The sequence below is a fragment of the Ostrea edulis genome, chromosome 3 (genome assembly GCF_947568905.1).
Source record: "Ostrea edulis chromosome 3, xbOstEdul1.1, whole genome shotgun sequence".
NCBI lineage: Eukaryota > Metazoa > Mollusca > Bivalvia > Ostreida > Ostreidae > Ostrea > Ostrea edulis.
Window position 1 is genome coordinate 89,926,478 of NC_079166.1, and position 24,665 is coordinate 89,951,142.

The 24,665-nt window shown below is 34.8% G+C and overlaps 1 protein-coding gene across 1 annotated transcript in view; it reads left to right on the top strand.

Moving 5' to 3' along the window:
* Positions 1–11,041, top strand: part of LOC125673730 (atrial natriuretic peptide receptor 3-like) — a 35,113-nt gene extending 24,072 nt beyond the window's left edge. The window contains exons 4-11 of the mRNA XM_056159360.1: positions 86–322; positions 2,773–2,879; positions 4,882–4,989; positions 5,132–5,242; positions 6,518–6,656; positions 6,782–6,936; positions 8,526–8,652; positions 10,768–11,041. Coding sequence (XP_056015335.1) covers positions 86–322; positions 2,773–2,879; positions 4,882–4,989; positions 5,132–5,242; positions 6,518–6,656; positions 6,782–6,936; positions 8,526–8,652; positions 10,768–10,772 — 989 coding nt within the window. The 3' untranslated portion in view covers positions 10,773–11,041. The remainder of the gene's footprint in view (positions 1–85; positions 323–2,772; positions 2,880–4,881; positions 4,990–5,131; positions 5,243–6,517; positions 6,657–6,781; positions 6,937–8,525; positions 8,653–10,767) is intronic.
* Positions 11,042–24,665: the final 13,624 nt, after the last annotated feature.

Sequence of the window (24,665 nt, forward strand, 5' to 3'; positions counted from 1 at the left end):
GGTGAGACATATGAATTAGAAAGCGCTATGGTCTACTGTATGTGTTTTTCTCTATTGTCACTCATCATTCTTCACTCTTTTCCAGCCAAAGTGATGTTCCACATGCAGTCTTTGTTTAAGTGGTCACAGTTTGCGGTAATGTATGACAAACGGGACCCATACCGGGCAGTGGCATCTGCTATTTCCGAGAAAGAATCTATCGAAAACGGGGAACAAGAGAGTAAATCTTGGTACACCATCGTCAACTCTTTTAAAGTCTCCAACGATATGGAAGAGAAAGAAATAGAGCAAATATTCCTTCAAATCAAACGATATTCAAGAAGTAAGATTTCTTTGACCATACATTGTCTATCACATCGCTAAAGTATCTGCAAATTTATTTTATGTAACAACATGGCAAATTTAAGAAATGAAACAGGATTAAAAGATACGATAAATTAAAGACTATGCCTTTTACATTATATATTTTTCAATAAAAATGGAACACGTAAATATTCATATCTAGTGACCGGCCATCCAAAAATTGTTTTACAAAACACTCTGATTCTACGCACAACTACTTTTAATTTTTTTATAAAAGCGATGCTGGAATTCCTCATTGACAATATTTACGTAGCCATTGGTGATCAGGTCTTCCAACAGTCTGTTGAAATTCCCATATGCACATTTTGTGCTCATTTATTAGCTAACCTGTTTTGTATTCTTTTGAGGCTGAATTTATTCAAAAGCTTCTAAATAAAAACTTTTATATTTTAACAATGCTCATTCTAATTCATATGTCGATTCGATATATCCCAATTAACTCAAAATAAACAACAACACAGAGTCTTCCACATCTGCTTCATATTTGGATATTTTATTGAATAAAGATGCTAACGGCAAACGAACAACTTAACTTTATTACAAACGGGATGAATTCAGCTTCTCTATTGTCAATTTTCCATATTTATGTAGCAATAATCCATTATCACCAGAACATGGTGAGTTATTTCTCTCTCAACTGATTCTATACCCGATAGGGCTCATTGCGGGTATGCTCGGCCAACAGGAAATGCTCTTTCCTCCTAGGCACCAAAACACACCTTTGGTATGTCCAGGGGTCCGTGCTTACCCTACTCTTAACTTTGTATTCTTTACAGAATTCATGAGATTGATCACTGTTCGTTTTCTTCACTTGTTCACCAGATACCTAAATCACAATGGGGAAATATGTAACCATACAAAAGATAATCGCAACCTTTACCATCAAAACCTATCAAATATTGACGTGATTGCCTAGGAAAAATCACACAAAACGCTTTGAATTGCCCTAGAAATCTGTTACCTACAATTTGCCAAAGTAGCTCAAAGGGACAAGCAGGGACTGTGCATGTTACAAACTCATAAACAGCTAACAGTGTCTTATCAACACTGATATTACCATACTTAATAAATAGCGAACAGTATCTTATCAACACTGATATTACTATACTTAATAAATAGCTAACTGTGTCTTATCAACACTGATATTGCCATACTTAATAAATAGCGAACAGTATCTTATCAACACTGATATTACCATACTTAATAAATAGCGAACAGTATCTTATCAACACTGATATTACCATACTCAATAAATAGCGAACTGTGTCTTATCAACACTGATATTACCATACTTAATAAATAGCGAACAGTGTCTTATCAACACTGGTATTACCATGCTTAATAAATAGCGAACAGTGTCTTATTAACACTGATATACCATACTTAATAAATAGCTAACAGTATCTTATTAACACTGATATTACAATACTTAATAAATAGTGAACTGTGTCTTATCAACACTGATATTACCATATTTAATAAATAGCGAACAGTGTCTTATCAACACTGATATTACCATACTTAAGAAATAGCGAACAGTATCTTATTAACACTGATATACCATACTTAATAAATAGCGAACAGTGTCTTATTAACACTGATATTACCATGCTTAATAACTAACGCACTGTATCTTATTAACACTGATATTACCATACTTAATAAATAGCTAACATTGTCTTATCAACACTGATATTACCATATTTAATAAATAGCTAACAGTGTCTTATCAATACTGATATTACCATACTGAATAAATAGCGAACTGTGTCTGATCAACACTGATATTACCATACTTAATAAATAGCGAACAGTGTCTTATTAACACTGATATTACCATGCTTAATAAATAGCAAACAATATCTTATCAACACTGATATTATTATACTTAATTAAGTTTGATATTAAATCAAATAAATCTATGTGCAAGATGAAATCACTAAAAGAAATTTTGAATTGATTTTCCAGTGACTCTAACTTTTTATATCTAACCTTAAAAGCAGATAAAAAAAATTTATGAAAGCATCCCCAGAAAGTGTTAGTGAATGCAAAATCTTGTAAAAGGAATTCCAAAGTTCCTGCATTTAATAATTAAAACCATTAAAACATTCAGTTATACAACCTAACATTCCTGAGATATTGATAAGATTAGATGTCTTAGATTTTGAACACGGGTTCGTACAACAATCATCCAAAAGTGAAAACGTTTGAAAGGACAGTCAGTTCACTATCTCCCTACTTCAACTCTGTTGCGAGCGAATACTGTACCAATGGCAGTTATAAGCATGCATATGTAAGATGATACGCTGTCTATAAAGGTAATCCTACATCTATATGATTCACAAGTCGAGTAGATAAGAGAAAAATTATATTACAATATTTGTTAACTTTTACTTTTCTAATTTTCAGTTGTCGTAATGGCGTTGCCCTGGTTAGATATGCGGAGATACATGCTGATTGCCCATAGACTTGGAATGAGCGATGGGGAATATGCATTCCTCTGCATTCATGGTGATGTAAGATATTTTATTCATGATTTACTTCTTCCAATCAACATATGATAATGCGCACTCAGATGATATTTTATTGACTACAAATATCTATTGATGCAATTTCGTAAAAATCAATTTAATCCATGCATGTCTGTGAACATGCGAAAACATTCTAGTATATAGTGAATCAAAATTGACCATTTGTGACAATAATTACAGATGTAAAAGCAATACATCAAATAAGATACTTCTACAGAAAAATAAGTGATTCTACAGTTACTAATCAAAAATATGTTATTATATAGTTACTTATTAAAAATTAGTGATTTTACATTTACTTTTGAAAAAAACGTAATTCTATGGTTTCTTATTAAAAATCAGTTATTCTACAGTTAGTTATGAAAAATAAGTAATTCTACGGTTACTTATTAAAAATCAGTTATTCTACAGTTAGTTACTACGAATGAGTAATTCTACAGCTACTTATTGAAAATCAGTAATTCCACAGCTACTTATTACGGATTATCTCCCTCATGCATAGCTCTTATCCTTAGACGAATTTGACTCCACTTTTTTGGCACGCTGTTTTTGGCTATAATAGCTCTAAAATTTCATTGTTATTTCGGATTTCAAACATTTCAGTTGAGCATCACTGACGAGACATTTGTCGAAATGCGCATCTTGTGCATCAAAATTGGTACCGTATAAGTTTTACATTATGACCCCTGGGTCGAGGCCTCTGCTAGTGGACTGTTTGTCCCCGAGGGTCTCTACAGCCCAGTTGCTAAGTACTTCGTTACTAGCTTGAAAATACGGATGTATATTTAATTACTGTTATACAATTTAGAAATTCATTTCAAAATTAAGGATTACCTCCCTCATGCATAGCTCTTATCCTTGGACGAATTTGACTCCACGTCTTTGGCACACTGTTTTTGGCTATAATAGCTCTAAAATTTCATTGTTATTTCGGATTTCAAACATTTTGGTTGAGCATCACTGAAGAGACATTATTTGTCGAAATGCGCATGTGGTGCATCGAAATTGGTACCGTATAAGTTTTACATTGAAAATCATTGATTCTACAGTTATTTATGAAAAAAAATTAAGTGATTTTAAGTTACTTACTAAAAATAGGTCATTATAGAGTTGCTTCACTGTCTCATATTCATAGATGATTATAATTTTAGTTTTTTTATGAAAACTACGAAATTTAGACCCTAGCGAAAATCAATGACCTACAGTAGCCCATACATTTAGATACCTATGGTTACCATGTTCATTCTACGATTCCAGACATCCAAGCATACTTCAATAACTTTGATTTGTGGGTTAGATGTAATGGAATCATTCACTCTACAATAACTTTGATTTGTAAGTTAGATGTAATGGAATCATTCACTCTACAATAACTTTGATTTGTAAGTTAGATGTAATGGAATCATTCACTCTACAATAACTTTGATTTGTAAGTTAGATGTAATGGAATCATTCCCTCTACAATAACTTTGATTTGTAAGTTAGATGTAATGGAATCATTCACTCTACAATAACTTTGATTTGTAAGTTAGATGTAATGGAATCATTCACTCTACAATAACTTTGATTTGTAAGTTAGATGTAATGGAATGATTCACTCTACAATAACTTTGATTTGTAAGTTAGATGTAATTGAATCATTCACTCTACAATAACTTTGATTTGTAAGTTAGATGTAATGGAATGATTCACTCTACAATAACTTTGATTTGTAAGTTAGATGTAATGGAATGATTCACTCTACAATAACTTTGATTTGTAAGTTAGATGTAATGGAATCATTCACTCTACAATAACTTTGATTTGTAAGTTAGATGTAATTGAATCATTCACTCTACAATAACTTTGATTTGCAAGTTAGATGTAATGGAATGATTCACTCTACAATAACTTTGATTTGTAAGTTAGATGTAATGGAATCATTCACTCTACAATAACTTTGATTTGTAAGTTAGATGTAATGGAATCATTCACTCTACACTTATAGCTCTACACTTATGACAAAATGGAGAATGATGTGTTCTCTGACAGGGTTTGGCGTCGAAACGACTCGTATGACGACATCGCCAAAGATGCATTTGAACCAGTCCTACACGTACGTCAATCGATTATACTTTTGTTTGGTTTCTGTATGATAAATGTCAATTGTTTTAATGCAATGAAAAATATCTAGCTATGTATGTTTTTGAAATGTTTTTCATGTAAATATGTATAATCATCTGTACATTTTATTGTAGATTATGATGAAACCTTTAGAAAAGGAAAACTGGAACCTCTTCAAACAGGTCGCTATTGATTATGGCAATATGACGAATCCAAATTGGAATTTACCTGACCAGCATACTTCGGTATGTATTCCTTTTAGTGATAATTTACTCGGGTCAGTGTCTTTCACTACAGTTTTGTACGTATTTACTTATACACTCACAAATATTTTATGCAAAAACTCTGATTTCTGAAACTTTTTATTCCTTATTATACGCGAAAATTGATATTCGTAAAATTCGTATTAATTCCGCGAGAAGCTTCCATAGTTAAATCGGAACCCTCGCTCTTAAGTGTGGTCAACAGGGATGCTTACTTCTCCTAGGAACCTGATCCCACCTCTGGTATGTACAGGGGTCCGTGTTTGCCCTTCTGTTAAATTTCTAATTTTTATAGGATTTATGACACTGATCGGTATCATCACGTGTTCGTATTATCATCAAGTTATAGAGAACGACCTCCTTCAGAGTAATGCACGTGAAATTCTACATTTTCACAAACTGACCTCGAATGGCGATCTTAACATGATATGCATGTTTGATACTTTATCAGAATAGAAGTTTGAGCACTCCTGGTTTATTCTGACAAATTATGAAATCTGGTCATAAAAGAAACCCATAGATCTAAAAAGAATATGCTGAAAAATGGAGATTTTGCCATCATTGTTTCAGTTAAAATTGTGTTGGCAATTGGGGAAATTTTGAAGACAACCGTATATTAATGAAGCGAATGTGGCCCTTTTTATAAAATATATTATGATTAAGATTTCAAGCGATACACATCACAAGACAATTATTGCTTATAGGAGTTTAGATTGATCACTGTTCGTTATCTTCGCCTTTCACAATAAGTAATTATGCAAGCCTTATCTATCATGAAAATACACCATATACAAATCCAGAAAAGCTACAAGACATGGGATGTAAAGATTGATGATTGAATATTGTTTAACGTCCCTCTCGAGAATACTTAACTCATATGGAGATGTAAAGAAATTATAGCGTTTCTAGCTAAAAGATCTTACATGAACATTCTTTGAAAAAAGGGCCATCGTTCTATTTTAATTTAACTAAAAATTGAGAACATTTCATTATGAGGGAAACTCATTTTTTACGCTCACCAATCTATTTTACAAATTTATATGCCTTTTATGAAGTGTTTACACGCGCTGGTTTTTCTTTTTTTTTTTTCCTTTTCTTGTTGGCATGGTTCATTTCGTAAATTAATATTTGACTATAAAACAAACACTTAAACACTGAAAACTATGTACTTTTTAAGTACATGCTTGTGTGAGCAAATTGTGAGAGCCTGGTTATGAAAGGTTTATATATAAGCATTAGTTATCGTTTAAATTTCAGCCTGATGCTTACTCGCCCTATCTGTATGATGCAACAATCATATGGGCATTGCTAACAGACAAAATTTTGAAAGAAAACAAGAAGAATCCACATGACGGGGAGTATATATTTAAGATGGCCACCACTTTGACGCAAGAAGGTATTTGTAATGCATTTTGTTTCGGGTTTTTTCCCTTCAAAATCTCAACTTTCATTACTTCTGTCGATTTTTTAAAAAAGGCATTACTGCCGGGTTACATGTATTATTTATTTCTATCATTACAGAGGAAATCAATGGTTTGACGGGAAAGGTCAATCTAGATTCCCGGGGAGATAGAAATCTTGATTTCCAGGTTCTAGATATGTCAGAAAACGGCACGTTTTCAAGAATTATCACCATTAGATATTTTAGGGAAGGTGAACGAGTAGTGGATTTTGAGGTATGTTTTCATTCGTTATTGGCACCTTCTTTAAATATCTCAGATCAATGGACAGTTTGAGGGGGTAATATATATATATATATATATATATATATATATATATATATATATATATATATATTTAAGGCACTAAAATGATCAACGACAAAAACAACCAGATTGTCAAATTTTCGGGACGACCCGTCCCTTCTTCAGGACAAACGAAAAGAATCACATAATGTGGCCAATATTAACAGAGAATAATAACACAAACTACATATAAATACATCTAACACTACAACTACACAAATCTACAACGCAGACTACTTGTTTTTTGGTTTTTAGGCTTTCCAATCAATGTTAAAAGCGGAACGAATTAGGACATGCCTTATTCGTCCAAAGAGCTGATCCAAAATGTACGAAGTGATGAAAATAGACTTAATTAATCTCAAGCGGAACGAGTTAACCATATTACGTTGACAAATAGTAAAGCTAACTCGTACCCAGAGAGATTCTATTTTAACTATGCATTAAGAATAAATAATTTATAAAAGATAATAATAAGAAAACAATATCAACAACAAAAAACTAATAATGAAAATAAACTATGTATCTGAATGAACACTATAAAAATAAGATATGAAATGAACAAAAATTGGAGAGAGAAATAATGCAAATAACAAGTTTGAATAAGTAAACAAAGTGGACCAACTCCAAACAAAAACAAAGAATAAGCAGCTAGGAAATTAAATCAACACCAGACATTCCCGTACTGATCATGTCTATGTATATATAGGGGATGCTTACTCTTCCTAGGCACTTGATCCCACCTCTGGTGTGTCCAGGGGTCCGTGTTTGCCCAACTATCTATTTTGTATTGCTTGTAGGAGTTATGAGATTGATCACTGTTCGTTATCTTCACCTTGCATATATATATATATATATATATATATATATATATATATATATATATATTTATATATATATATATATAAAGCACTAAAATGACCAACAACACGAACAACCAGATTGTCAAATTTTCGGAACGACCCGTCCCTTCTTCAGGACAAACGAAAAGAATTACATAATATGGCCAATATTAAGAGAGCATAATAACAAAAACTACATATACATACATCCAGCACTACAACTACACTAATCTAAACAAAGTGGACCAACTCCAAACAAAAACAAAGAATAAGCAGCCTAGTTCATGTAGTTTTTGTTATTATGCTCTGTTGATATTGGCCACATTCGGTCGTCCCGAAAATTTGACAATCTGGTTGTTCCTGTCGTTGGTCATTTTAGTGCTTTGTATAATTTTTTGTATTTGACCTTGTATCCATGTTGTGGATCCGACACTTTGAGGTATCAGGTGTTGTTGGAACTCTAGTGCTTATATATATATATATATATATATATATATATATATATATATATATATATATATTCCAGAATTTAAATGTGTTATCGAGAAGGAATTTTTGCACCTAGGTGTTAACATCTACCGATTTCTTATGTCAAAGGTTTATAATGTCGATAACGAATGTTACATGTAATATTCAAATTATACTATAAATACCTCCATTTCTTATCTTTTTAATGCAAAGGGCATTAAGAATGTAACTGAAGTTAGTCGGTGGCCGAAGGGTAAAGTGGGTCTCCAGAACGCGCCTCCTGATGAGCCGGTTTGTGGTTTCGATGGAAAGAAGTGTCCGGAACAGGATAAACAGCCAGGTCAGTAACCCAACGAAAAATATTGTGTCTGCTTGGCTTACATAGTTCTTTAATCGATGTTTAAACATTAATAATCCTTTTCCGATCCCTGTGGATAATTTGAAAAACGAGAAATATTGATAAGCTATTGGTTAATATGTGCTATGGGCATTGTGCACCGAAAAATCGGTCCAAATTTGGCAAATAGTCATCCTTTGTCAATGTTTCATCCATTTATGTGACAAGAAATGCAAATCTAATTATGATCTATCACTCTGTAAAGTACTCATACAAAATGAAAAATGTCATAATATATAATATCCTCTCGGTCTACCAAAGGAATAAGTCATATAATGATGCTACCCGACTACAAGAATATGTATGCAATTGCAATATAATTTTTATCTAACACATCAAAAACAATTCTTATAACCTTCATTTACAGAAGCTACGGTTTTATTTCATCGAGATCTGTCAGGAATACCAATAGTTTGATAACGGATCTAATTTTGTGATTAGTTTTATGAAGTACATATGTACTTTGTATATGAAATATCTGATCAATCTGAAAACAAACCGCGCAATATTTCTGATCATGGCCTTATGGTTTGAAAAATATTTGTTGATTTTGCGTGGGAACAGGTAAGTATCTGTAAAACATAATCGTCTAAATTGCAATATAATATCATTTTACATAATGATTTCATATATCATATGTTGTTATCAGAGCGCAGGTACATGTACCTCGTACATACAGCAATACATTATCTTGGCTATGAATTTAATAAATGAAATAATAAGTGTTCAACTTTTCAGCGAAGATTACATTTGTTCAATGTAAAATATTTTAGCTTATTTTTCCATTTCATACTAATAGAATTAATTTATCCCCATGTGATAATCACCATTCGTTTCTTTTGATATAAAAATTATATGATGGTATTAGTCTTCATTTGGTAGCAGAATTATAATTTTTATACATAACTATAAGTGTTTGAGCTTATCAATCCTCGGAGATCTTTTGAAGTATCGAAAATTTGGTCATAGGCATTTTTTGTATTTCTGATGTTGAGAATACATCATTACTCATAGGGAACTTGTTTAGTGGTCATGCACTTATTCGGCTTTCTTATTTTTCTTTTTTATACTATTTCTTGTGTTGATACATGTATTTACTTATAGTTTGGATTATATAATTATATATATATAATCATCTATATATATATATATATATATATATATATATATATATATATATATATATATATAGAAATAAAATAAACAGTACACAAAGTTAAAATTTTAACTTTGTGTACTGTTTATTCTATTTCTTTTAATATCTTATACCAGACACTGTGAATTAAAAAAAAATATTTGAAAGGGGATGCTAACTTCTCCTAGGGGCACCTGATCCCACCTCTTGTTCAACTCTTTATTTTGTATTCCTTATTGGAGTTATGAGATTGATCACTGTTCGTTATCTTCACCTTTATAGGAGTTATGAGATTGATCACTGTTCGTTATCTTCACCTTTGTAGGAGTTATGAGATTGATCACTGTTCGTTATTTTCACCTTTATAGGAGTTATGTGATTGATCACTGTTCGTTATCTTCACCTTTATAGGAGTTATGAGATTGATCACTGTTCGTTATCTTCACCTTTATAGGAGTTATGAGATTGATCACTGTTCATTATCTTCACCTTTATAGGAGTTATGTGATTGATCACTTTTCGTTATCTTCACCTTTATAGGAGTTATGAGATTGATCACTGTTCGTTATCTTCACCTTTATAGGAGTTATGAGATTGATCACTGTTCGTTATTTTCACCTTTATAGGAGTTATGTGATTGATCACTGTTCGTTATCTTCACCTTTGTAGGAGTTATGTGATTGATCACTGTTCGTTATCTTCGCCTTTACAGGAGTTATGAGATTGATCACTGTTCGTTATCTTCACCTTTACAGGAGATATGAGATTGATCACTGTTCGTTCTCTTCACCGTTGTAGGAGTTATGATATTGATCACTGTTTGTTATCTTCACCTCTCAATGATTCCAGTATTAACTGATTATGAGAAAATTGATACACTTCTCGCCTGTACTTATAATAATAATGTCCTTTATTTAAACCAGGTTGAAGCTATCAGCCACTAAGGAGCAGCCAAATAAGCACGTAGAAGCTAGCAGCCATTAAGGAAAATCATCAAAGGACTGAGAGTACTCATAGAAAAATATTTGATTTGAAACCTATTCTAAAGGAAAATTTTAATTTAATTAATGTTTTGAATTAATAAATGTCAATCGCAACACTCATGGGCAACTTAGTTCACATGAGAGATTGTACACCAATGGTGAAATGAATTTATATCAGTAATTTGTAATGAAAGGAAATAAAATTGACCACACATTTCATTTTCTGATCTTTTTGATGCACGAAAGTAAGTGTACATTGATAATTTAGCTCACCAGAATATTACAATCAGTCATTAAGTACCAATGAATAGATTGATATGATAGGGAAAACTATATGATGTGGGGTGCTTTATTATCTCAAGACTAATCTTATTCTCATGTGCCAATCCATTTGATATCACATTGCATTCAAAAATCTTTTCTGTAAATTAGCTCACCTGAAGAGTGATAACCATTGCTTTGTAACAAAAGAAATCAACAAAGGAAATCTTTTGAGCAAGTGGTGTAAGGAAGCAGAATTAAATAATGAAACAAACACTTTCTCTGTAATATCTGGTGAATACTACCTCCATCTTGTGACTGTTATAACAAATTGTGCATTAGCTCACCTGATTTTGACATTGCGCATAACCTAGTAAAAAAAAAAGTGTAACACGAGTTTTATGACTGGTTTTAGAGCTGTAATCTGTGAAGACAAGGCAGAAGGAACATCAAGGCAAGGTAGAGGACCCCTAGGACTATCATTTACCACTTTCAGTTTGGGGCTGTAGTGGTACCACCAGGTGGCTCCCGGGGGTCGGGACAGATTTCGAGTCCCTATTTCTACACTAAAAGGGGTGACAAGGACAATGTGTCCATTGATTAAGGTAGGGAGTACTAAGGGCTACTCGCTACCATGTAAAGAAGAGCTCTGGGATACCCGGAAGTATTGTTTAGCTCACCTGAACTTTGACATTTTTCGTTTCTCGTAATGAAAGAGGGGGTTTTATGACTCCTCTTCCAGCATTAATCCTTGAAGACAAGGCAGAAGGAACATCAAGGCAATGTAGAGGACCCCTAGGACTACCACTTACCGCATTCAGCTTTGGGCTGTAGTGGTACCACCAGGTGGCTCACGGGGGTCGGGACAGATTTCGAGTCCCTATTTCTACTCTAGGAGGGATGGCAAGGACAATGTATTCATTGATTGAGGTAGAGAGTACTAAGGGCTACTCGATGCCATGTACAAAAGAGCTCTGTGATACTCACAAGTATTGGTTAATTCACCTAAAGAAGAGATTTGTCATACGGAAAGTATTGTTTAGGTCGTCTGATTTTTTCATACATATATCTCATGTATAGAGAGTACTATAATGCATTTCGTCTTTCCATCGTAAAGATTCTCCATTTCTAGACTTATCAATCCACGCATTCTGTTTGAAGCCATAGAGGTATCACGTGGTGGCCCTAGTGGGTCGGGAAAGATTGATGGTCTTTTCGTCTAGTCTTTCATATACTCAGGAAGGGTCAAAGAGATGTGAGGTGATGGGTCTTTGAGGAACAAACAAATTATTAATAAAAATGCAATGATTTTCCTTAGAAAATTGCGCATAGTATAAAGCATCCCTAGTATTGTGAACGAACATCGGTAGGTACTATGGGGAATTGATATAGATTTAGTTACCGACCGCCATTTAAATGAGCTGGCAACCGCCATTTAATTTAAGTGGTGACTGCCATTCATTATCTGGCTGCGCAACTCAATTTAAGTGCCGGAAGCCAATTCTTGTATGGCACTTAAGCGGAATGTCGTCCACCACAAAATTCACCTGTTGTCTAACTGTCAGTGGTCACTTATTTCAGTTGTGGGCCGCGAATTGATGGTGGTTTTTACTTAATAATTGTGACGACCACCACTTCAGTTAATGTAAACCAACTTTATTCGTAGCTACTTTTATTTCGCGATTTACCTGCGGTAAACTGGATCGCGGCGAGTAATTTTCGCGATCGACCCGTTTTCGGGCCTGTGAAAGACGTTCAAGGACTGGTTCACGACTAGATGTATTCACGATAATGAGGTTATCGCGAATCTCGCGAAGTTTTATCGCTCCCGAAAAATAGTTGGTTTACTGTATCTAGAATTCTTTAATTTCAAGAAATATACAATCAACTTTGTACTGTTGAGCTCCAAATTAACATAAACTCAAATAATATAAGACATATTCAATTATTTGAAGATATCATCAATTCATCTGATGCGAGCAACAAATCCATTACATATCTCCGCAAATAATAAATATCTTCAATTCTGAATTATTGTGCACATTATTTGATTTGTTGATAGCATTAATCATTCCACTGAATTGGTGAGCGCGCATTAATTGAATTGATGCGCGATACAATTCAGTTGAAGAGAGCAATAATTCAATTAATGCAAGCATTAAATGAATTAATGCTCTCTTCAATTGAATTGTTGCGCGCATTTAATTCAATTATTGATATCATATTAATGCTCGACGCCTCCATATGAGTGAAATATTCTCGTGAGGGACGTCAAACGGTACCTGTTATAGGGAGAGTGCCTTATAAGTTGGTACCTGTTAGAGGGAGAGTGCCTTATAAGTTGGTACCTGTTAGAGGGAGAGTGCTTTATAAGTTGGTACCTGTTAGAAGGAGAGTGCCTTATAAGTTGGTACCTGTTGGAGGGAGAGTGCCTTATAAATTGGTACCTGTTAGAGGGAGAGTGCTTTATAAGTTGGTACCTGTTAGAGGGAGAGTGTTTTATAAGTTGGTACCTGTTAGAGGGAGAGTGCTTTATAAGTTGGTACCTGTTAGAGGGAGAGTGTTTTATAAGTTGGTACCTGTTAGAGGGAGAGTCCCTAATAAGTTGTTACCTGTTAGAGGGAGAGTGCTTTATAACCTGGTACCTGTTAGAGGTAGAATGCCTTATAAATTGGTACCTGTTAGAGGGAGAGAGTTTTATAATCTGGTACCTGTTAGTGGGAGAGTGCTTTATAAGTTGGTACCTATTAGAGGGAGAGTGCTTCAAAAGTTGGTACCTGTTAGAGGGAGAGTGTTTTATAATATGGTACCTGTTAGAGGGAGAGTGCTTTATAAGTTGGTACCTGTTAGAGGGAGAATTCTTTATAAGTTGGTAACTGTTAGACGGAGGTTGCTTTATAAGTTGGTACCTGTTAGAGGGAGAGTGCCTTATAAGTTGGTACCTGCTAGAGGGAGAGAGCTTTATAAATTGGGACCATAAGTTGGTACCTGCTAGACGGAGGATGTTTTATAAATTGATACCTGTTAGAGGGAAAGTGCTTTAAAAGTTGGTACCTGTTAGAGGGAGAGTGCTTTAAAATCTGGTACCTGTTAGAGGGAGAATGCCTTATAAGTTGGTACCTGTTAGAGGGAGAGTGCTTTATAAGTTTGTACCTGTTAGAGGGAGGTTGCCTTATAAGTTGGTACCTATTAGAGAAAGAGAGTGCTTTATAACTTGGTACCTGTTAAAGGGAGAGTGCATGATAATCTGGTACCTGTTAAAGGGATAGTCCCTTATAAGATGGTACCTGTTAGAGGGAGAGTGCTTTATAATTTGGTACCAGTTAGAGGGAAAGTGTTTATCAATTGCCACCTGTTAGAGGGAGAGTGTTTTATGATCTGGTACCTGTTAGAGGGATTAAATTATTGATATCATATTAATGCGTGACACCTCCATATGAGTGAACTATTCTCGTGAGGGACGTTAAACGGTACCTGTTAGAGGGAGAGTGATTTATAAGTTGGTACCTGTTAGAGGGAGAGTCCCTTATAAGATGGTATCTGTTAGAGGGAGAGTGCTTTATAATTTGGTACCTGTTAGAGGGAGAGTGCATGATAATCTGGTACCTGTTAAAGGGATAGTCCCTTATAAGATGGTACCTGTTAGAGGGAGAATGTCTTATAAGTTGGTATCTGTTAGAGGGAAAGTGCTTTATAAGTTTGTACCTGTTTGAGGGAGGTTGCCTTATAAGTTGGTACCTATTAGAGAAAGAGAGTGCTTTATAACTTGGTACCTGTTAGAGGGAGAGTGCATGATAATCTGGTACCTGTTAAAGGGATAGTCCCTTATAAGATGGTACCTGTTAGAGGGAGAGTGCTTTATAATTTGGTACCAGTTAGAGGGAAAGTGTTTATCAATTGCCACCTGTTAGAGGGAGAGTGTTTTATGATCTGGTACCTGTTAGAGGGAGAATGCCTTATAAGTTGGTATCTGTTAGAGGAAGAGTGCTTTATAAGTTAGTACCTGTTAGAGTAAGGTTGCCTTATAAATTGGTACCTGTTAGAGGGAGGGTGCTTTATCAGTTGATACCTGTTAGAGGGAGAATGCTTTATAATCTGGTACCTGTTAGAGGGAGAGTGCTTTATAAGTTGGTACCTGTTAGAGGGAGAATGCCTTATAAGTTGGTACCTGTTAGAGGAAGAGTGCTTTATAAGTTAGTACCTGTTAGAGTAAGGTTGCCTTATAAGTTGGTACCTGTTAGAGGGAGAGTGCTTTATTAGTTGGTACCTGTTAGAGGGAGAGTGCTTTATTAGTTGATACCTGCTAGAGGGAGAGTGCTTTATAAGTTGGTACCTGTTAGAGTAAGGTTGCCTTATAAGTTGGTACCTGTTAGAGGGAGAGTGCTTTATTAGTTAGTACCTGTTAGAGGGAGAGTGTTTTATAATCTGGTACCTGTTAGAGGGAGAGTGCTTTATAAGTTGGTACCTGTTAGAGGGAGAGTGCTTTATAAGTTGGTTCCAGTTAGAGGGAGGTTGCCTTATAAGTTGGTACCTGTTGATGCGCGATAGAATTCAGTTGAAGAGAGCAATAATTCAATTATTGCAAGCATTAAATAAATTATTGCTCTCTTCAATTGAATTGTTGCGCGCATTTAATTAAATTATTGATATCATATTAATGCGTGACACCTCCATATGAGTGAACTATTCTCGTGAGGGACGTTAAACGGTACCTGTTAGAGGGAGAATTATTTATAAGCTGGTACCTGTTAGAGGGAGAGTCCCTTATAAGATGGTACCTGTTAGAGGGAGAGTGCTTTATAATTTGGTACCAGTTAGAGGGAAAGTGTTTATCAATTGCCACCTGTTAGAGGGAGAGTGTTTTATGATCTGGTACCTGTTAGAGGGAGAATGCCTTATAAGTTGGTACCTGTTAGAGGGAGAGTGCTTTATAAGTTAGTACCTGTTTAAGGGAGGTTGCCTTATAAGTTGGTACCTATTAGAGAAAGATAGTGCTTTATAAGTTGGCACCTGTTAGAGGAAGGTTGCCTTATAAATTGGTACCTGTTAGAGGGAAAGTGCTTTATTAGTTGATACCTGTTAGAGGGAGAGTGCTTTATAATCTGGTAACTGTTAGAGGGAGAGTGCTTTATAAGTTGGTACCTGTTAGAGGGAGAGTGCTTTATAAGTTGGTACCAGTTAGAGGGAGGTTGCCTTATAAGTTGGTACCTGTTGATGCGCGATAGAATTCAGTTGAAGAGAGCAATAATTCAATTATTGCTCTCTTCAATTGAATTGTTGCGCGCATTTAATTAAATTATTGATATCATATTAATGCTTGACACCTCCATATGAGTGAACTATTCTCTTGAGGGACGTTAAACGGTACCTGTTAGAGGGAGAGTGTCTTATAAGTTGGTACCTGTTAGAGGGAGAGTGATTTATAAGTTGGTACCTGTTAGAGGGAGAGTGCTTTATAACCTGGTATCTGTTAGAGGGAGAGTACCTTATAAGTTGGTACCTGTTAGAGGGAGAGTGCCTTATAAGTTGGTACCTGTTAGAGGGGGAGTGCTTTATAAGTTGGTACCTGTTAGAGGGAGAGTGCTTTATAAGTTGGTACCTGTTGGAGGGAGAGTGTTTTATAATATTGTACCTGTTAGAGGGAGAGTGCTTTATAAGTTGGTACCTGTTAGAGGGAGAGTGCTTTATAAGTTGGTACCTGTTAGAGGGAGAGTGCTTTATAACCTGGTATATGTTAGAGGGAGAGTGCCTTATAAGTTGGTATCTGTTAGAGGGAGAGTGCCTTATAAGTTGGTACCTGTTAGAGGGAGAGTGCCTTATAAATTGGTACCTGTTAGAGGGAGAGTGCTTTATAATCTGGTACCTGTTAGTGGGAGAATGCTTTATAAGTTGGTACCTGTTAGAGTGAGAGTGCTTTAATAGTTGGTACCTGTTAGAGGGAGGTAACGATATAACGAACATTGATCAATCTCATAACTCCCATAAGCAATACAAAATAGATAGTTGGGCAAACACGGGTCTCTGGACACACCAGAGGGGGACCAGGTGCCTAGGAGGAGCAAGCATCCCTTTCCGACCGGTCAAACCTGCTGTGAGCCCTATAAATTTTATGTATTACTGAGGCGAGAAAATGTCACCTTTGTACTTGCAAGATATTGTTTGTGGATGAAGTGAAGCCGATTTTGACCTATAATTTCTCTTGTTCTTTGTCCCCGGGGCACTGCTGATGTGTCACCTTCTAATTTGGGAGGCAGTCATAATTGCTCCTCAAGATGCCCCATATGAAGGGGGATTCTTCAAAGTCCATCGCATTTTTTTTTTACATCAGCTTCTAATGTTCTCAAGCGAAAGATAAATATTCTGAACCAAAAGTGCAATTCAAGATGAGATATCGGAAAAAATCTTTCTTCATCCAATTGACCTATCGAAACAGATATTTCATTAAATCTAGACAATTACCCTTAAGATTTGATATTGATGGCATATATTGAATGTCTTAAGAAAACATACAACCAAATACCTCCTGCTTTGTTGCATTGTAGATTTATACTAGTATCTGGATAGGCAATGCTTATAATTATAAAAAGTATTTATATTGAACATGCACACTATTATTACTGTTATGAAGTTGATCGCTGTTCGTTATCTTCGCCTTTTATAGACAAGATTTGTACTCATCACATTTACCTATCTTCAACATGTATACTAGTATGTGTGTAGACAACATCAAACGGAGTGATTTCAGCTTCTCCATCGTCAACTCCCCATGTAGTTATATTCCATTATCACCTACATATGGTCTGTATATATCTGAACTGATTTGATACGCAATATCTTGATCTTCCTATGATCACATTTTGGATCAAGGCAGGCTACTGACAAACAAGTTAATGGTGTAGAGGTTTCAACAGTCTCGTTTAAAATCAGCATATCTCAAATTCTATGGTCGCTATAACGATGTAATTTCCCAATACAATCTATAATTTGGTGAAATGCTGTCTGATGTGTTTCACACCGATTGTTAGGCCGTTCTTGTCACACTGATTTCGACTACGAATAACTCCATTTACCTGATCACGATATAGGGCTCACGGCGAATGTGAGTGGTCGACAGGGTATGCTTATTTCTCATATGCACCTGATCCCACCTCTGGTGTGTTCATGGCTCCGTGTTTGCCTAACTATCTATTTTGCATTGCTTATATGAAATTGATCACGGTTCGTTATTTTCATCTTTGTCTCATAACAGGTACTAAACTTTTGCACATACACCAGTATCTGTATCGACATGCTTTATATGCTCAACACGGTGAAGGAGAAAATGTAAAGTTATTGTCAAAGCCTTTCTTACATGGTATGACATTCAGAGATAAAATAATTTCCAGCCCATGTACATGTAGATGGCGCTGATCAAAACCATTTTAAATGCACGTTGCAACCGATGTTTGTACATTTTCCGCTCCAAAAATTAGAATCACTCTGAATTTATGATTTATAGCATCGTGTTCCCAATGTCGCTCTGTAAATTCATAATCTTATTTTGTATTTAGTTTGTATGTAAAGAATCTTATTTCAAATATTGTTCTGTATTTACAGAATCTTATTTTGGAATTTGTTGGTATATACAGAATTTTAATTAGAATGTCGCTCTATACTTTTGAGTCTTATTTTGAATGTCGTTTTGCAATTACAGAATTGTATCCTAAGTGTCCCTCTGTATATTCAGAATTATGCTTTGGGCGTATTTCTGTAATTACAAAATGTGTTCTTCGTATCTAGAGGTAAGGGATAAATACCTTTCAACGATGATAACCTTGATATCCACATAGAATAATTAACTTCACAATAATGATATTAAAGGAGAGGACGAGACATATCATTCTGGGGAAGTACACTGCCGTGAAGATAGATAATGGAGCTCGAATTCGACAGTAACATTCTTAAAATGAGGTGGGATGATACACGACCAAACACTACGGTATAACAACTATCCTCGATTCTGGAATACCTGTATTTGTTGGTCCCATGTTGTGACCTGGCGATGCATATAATGTTCCTTTCTCTGGTCTGATCTCTGCCCAGAAAGTTTTGTGTTTAGAAATGTACCTAGAGACACGTTGTATTAAGTGGTAGTAGAATAACTGTGCGTGAATTACATCTTGTCTTATACTGTCCTGAGTCGACCCTCCTCTTCCTTCCCATTACTAAAGTGTTCTTGTCTATCTGAGTGTAGTTTTCTATTTTTCTCCTTAAATGATCACATGCATTCTATAAAACTGAAACTTAACTTGAGTAGGACGACCGTTCTAGCGTAAAAAAGGTAAGAAGATATTGAATTGTACACGTAGCATGCTTATTGTAAAGTTCTATATATGAAAAGGTTGGCAATTATTAAAAATCTGATTTAGACATCAAAAACTTGACACCTTTTGGCAAATTAAACTTAAGACCACTTGAAAACATAATAGTTCTTGCGGGTCATGATAAACATAAATCTTCTTTTTAATCTTGCTTAAGCTTTCATCTCCTTTAATGATGAATATATGATGATATGTTTTAAAGGTACATGAAAAGATTAATATAACGAACATTGATCAATCTCACAATTCTTATAACGAATACAAAATTAAGAGTAGGGGAAACACAGTCCCCTGGACACCTCAGAGTTGAGACAAAGTGCCCAAAGAGAAGGGACCATGCGTTGTTGACTGGTCACACCCACCGTTAGCCCCATATTTTGAACAGGTAAATGAGGTAATCCTTAGTCAAAGTCAAAATGTAAAGAACATCCTAACAATTGGTATGAGAGACATTACACAATATTGACCCAATGGAGTATTGTTTGTAAAATGCTGCTTTTAAATAAAACTGCTGAAACTCCAACAAATCATGGGAGCGATGGGTATGGTAGAATTCCAGAATGGGATTCAATTTTTATCATTGAAATATATCAGTAAATATCTAATTATTTCTTAAAAGCAACAGATCCATGATTAGACACCTTTTAAAATAAGCAACTATAATCAGGTAGTTCACCTTAAAGTTTATTCAAATCTTGTCCTTGAGAGGATTGGATGGTTCTCAAAAGAGGGTAAAGATTTTACATTAAAAATTATTTTCCTCAAAGAGCAGTACAGCCAGAATTAATCACAATATACAAGCATCTTCCGGTTGTGCAGATTCAAGTTTCTTCAAATAAATTCCTTGGTGTCAGGTTTAGAACCAAATTAAAGATTTCAAGTTTAACATGAAAATATGATGAGAGGAATTTGAAATTCATTTACTTTAAATTTTGACGATGGGTTAAGATGGGGCTAAAATTGGGGATGAAATGTTGCATGTTACACGGGCTACAAGGGCTGAAATTTGGATTAAATAATCACAAGGGTTTACTTAAGTTGGTTATCATGTGAATAAAATTATTCCATGGAAATAAAAAGAGGGAAACATTCTTCTAAATTCTTCTGACGAAGAGCAACAGTGCCAGATACACTCCTTTGAGCGGTGTGGCCAATAGCCATCTTCTTTTGAAACTTACTTTCTTTAAAACATATTATGTTGATATGTAAAGTGCACGAAATCAAATATTAACATGAATGACAAAGTCATCTTTATTAAGTATTGTCAAAACTCCTCTGTTTGGTAACTTCTAATCCGTTAGATTTTGTCTTTGTAGAATTCTTGAGAATGTCCAACACAACCATATCCCTATTTCATGAATTGTCCACAAATAAACACCGTTGGACTGAGCTTCTGGAAGTACTCAACGTAACCAATGTATCTACCTCATCTTCCCTTCCACTCGCTGAGGAATCTCTCTCACCCATTGAGAAATATTTCCCACTTAATGATTTTGGGATGAAAATCATTTTCATTGTCGGTACACTGCTCTTCTGTTTTGGAATAGTTGGAAACTTGATAACTGTGCTAATAATTTTCACCATGAAACGTCTCCATTCTCCAACCTACGTCACAATCGCCTGTCTAGCTATGTCCGACTGCATGGCCTCCTCCATTCGCTATACCAAGTTCCTGTTTTACGTCTTTAACTATTCGTTGCAGGATTTTTTAAAATTGCGTGTATTGGAGTTATTTTCTTTTTTGTTTTTGCATTCTGCAAATTTCCACATTGTATTGTTATAATACATTCGCTACGTTTTCATTGTTAAACCTCTAAAGAGTCTAGAAATGACTTGTACTAAGGTATTTAAATTGTCTGCAATCATTTGGATGTTCTCCCTTATAATAAGCGGAATGTATGGCGCGAGACAGGCATTATATATATATGACATGATACCGGATGAAGTATTTAACAAAACTGAAATTGGTTTTGGTATCTATGTAGTGGGGGTACCTTTTGTATTGGTAATCTGTTTTCATATCGGAAAAATGTGTCACTTACGAAATAAACCAAAACGAAAGAAGGGATGTAGGGTTAAAGCAATGCATTCGATGTCCATCATGTTCTCGATAATCATCATGATATATTTATTTACTACAGTGTATCCTATGCTATATACAGTTCTTCTATTCACATGTAAGTATTGTAATGATTTGTTTGATTTTTTTCTTCTGGTAAATAACAGCATAAACCCTTTCATATATTTTGCGTTTTCACCCCCAGTTATAAGATTTATCTCCAAATTACGAAATTGTGTGAGAGATGGGTAGAAATTGTTTACCCAAAATTTGATGATGCCCACCAACGTCCAATGTAAATGATGAACAGCAGGAGTCCACTAGGAGACACCGCCAAGGCTTAAGATATCACTTATCAAAGTTATCACAAAAATTCTACATCGTAAAAAGGAACAATGCGGTTCTCCAAAGAGGTACAGAACATTGACGTTAAATCCAGACACTCCTTCCATGTCCATTCTGACACGACATCAATCCCAAAATATTGTGTACGTGGTGAAGGACTTACAAATTACAGCAGCTTGACGTGGACTGCAATCGAGCCCGCTTTTACAAACAATAGATACGATAGTAGTTTCCCCGGACCTCTCCCCGTTCTTTTTTCGGGAACAGCAGTGCCTACCTCATCCAACGTTTCTACGGTTTCAAATTTTCCATTTTCAAAATGATATAGGAAGATCAAAGAATGTATTATATTAAAGAGAAACATTTTTTAGTAATATCAATAAATTCTAATTTTGAGTTAGTTATTCTGAAGAATCAACTGTAGATTACAAATTAACAGATTCATCTGTTGACATATCAGTTGAACAGAAATATAGTATATCAAATATTTAATGTTTTGTGTAGGTAAGCTGTTTCTAGACGTGATTGCATCTCAAACATATTAGAAGTCAAAAGATACACCTCATATATCGCAAACTTCTGGAATGTGACTTATTTGTATTATTTCCTGTTTCATAAATTATGTTATACACTGTTAAATCTTACGGACTTTACTCCTGAAGTGAAATACAATGATGAATGAAGTAATTGTATCCGTGAGAAGGACATAATGAACAATGGAAAATGTGTTATTAGCGATAATGAATAAAACCGAACACTATTGTCTATAGTATCGGTACTCATTTATCTAAATACATAAGAAAAAATTGAATGGGTTAAAGACCCCACAAAACACCGTACGGTTTCTCCACGGATCACTGAATGTGGGCGGAGCTTATCTATGGTCAATGTTATTTACCTGGCTAAGAGATCGGTTGTTGTGTATATTTTTATGATATACACAGGAAACTTCTCAGGTTATTACAAATTAAGCTTAGTGTCTTGATTTGTGCAAAAAAAAAAATTTAATTTCTACCTATATGCATACCGCATTTCTATTTCCCGTAAACCTTCAAACTTGGTCATATTTATGTATTGCAGATAACAGGTTCAGCCCATTTCTAAACTTTTGTTTTTTAAAACTTCTAATTAAATTGTTATATATCGTATATAAATATTTTCCTAAATATGATATTACCCGGCGTTTTTGGGCACTTCCTGGTGTCCTGGGAGTTCGCGGTGTCGTGGGTGTAGTACGTAAAATATCCGTGGTTCGAGAAAATGAATAAATCCAAGCAGATCTGTGTACATGTACAACCAAATGAAGAATGATCAAGATAACCCTCAATGTGTGCCGTCTGTAGGGTTTCTGTGGCTGAAGTGTTTGCGTAATGGTGGTATACTAAACAGAAGCTGACACGAAGTCTACCCCCCCCCCTCCTCTCTCTCTTTTGGGTTTCTGTCGACGTAGTGTTTGTGTAACGATAGCATCCCAAACAGAAGCTGACACGAAGTCTACACCCTCTCCTCTCTCTCTTTAGGGTTTCTGTGGACGTAGTGTTTGTGTAACGATGGTATCCCAAACAGAAGCTGACACATAGCTAGTCTACCCCCACTTTTCTCTCTCTCCCTTACTCTCAATCATTGACTAAATGAGTAATTATTGTCATACGTATGCAACACTAGTGCCATGTCATATTATTTCATCTATATTATTGCTACAGTTTTACATTTCTCTCTCTCTCTTTATAAATATAAAACCGTGATAAATTATAAATAGCTCAATAACTCTCTCTCTCTCTCTCTCTCTCTCTCTCTCTCTCTCTCTCTCTCTCTCTCTCTCTCTCTCTCAATATAAAACCGTGATAAATTATAAATAGAAATATCTCAATAACTCTCTCTCTCTCTCTATAAATATAAAGCCGTGATAAATTATAGATAGAAATATCTCAGTAACTCTCTCTCTCTCTCTCTCTCTATATATATATATATATATATATAAAAATATAAAACCGTGATAAATTATAAATAGAAATATCTCAACAACTCTCTCTCTCTCTCTCTCTCTCTCTCTCTCTCTCTCTCTCTCTCTCTAATTATAAAGCCGTGATAAATTATAAATAACTTATTCATGCTTTTTTACTATTGTTTGATTTCTGATTGTGTAATTTATAATACATGTGGTATCTCAAACAGAAGCATTTTTGTAACTACTGTAACAGTTTTACGCATGGCCAATATAACAGTTATACATGTTGATGTGCTGCGCCAATAAAGAATTAATTGTTCATGTTTTTATAAATAGAAAGCCACAATAAATCATTAATAGAAAATATTCCAATAACTTATGTTGTTTGTTTTTTTTTTTTTGGTTTTTTTTTTTTTTTTTAATATTGTTTGATTTCGGATTGTTTAATCTACAATACATGTATATAGATGGAGAGAGAAAATACGATGATAAACTGCATTGTATAGGGGACGTTAGAAATTAAAATTTTCTAGGTGCGAGTCAATGCTATCAAAACTCAGGTATACTGGGGCTTCCCTCGAGATCTAAAGACTGCCGGTCATCATTAGCCATGATTGTTATCAAAACATCTTTCTCAGGTAGCTGTAGACCACGGTATCTGCAAACGCCAATCAACCTAAGCTCTATTGTTAAAAGTTTGATTGACCGGGGGCTTATCATTGATCACGACACAGGTAAAATTTGGGGGCGTTAACTTAAAGTTGGGTCTTTAATTGTATCCATGAGATGGCAGGAATAAACAACGAAAGCTAATCTAGTAACGATAAGGTTTAAAATTAAAGATTATCAATTTTATCTATAGAAT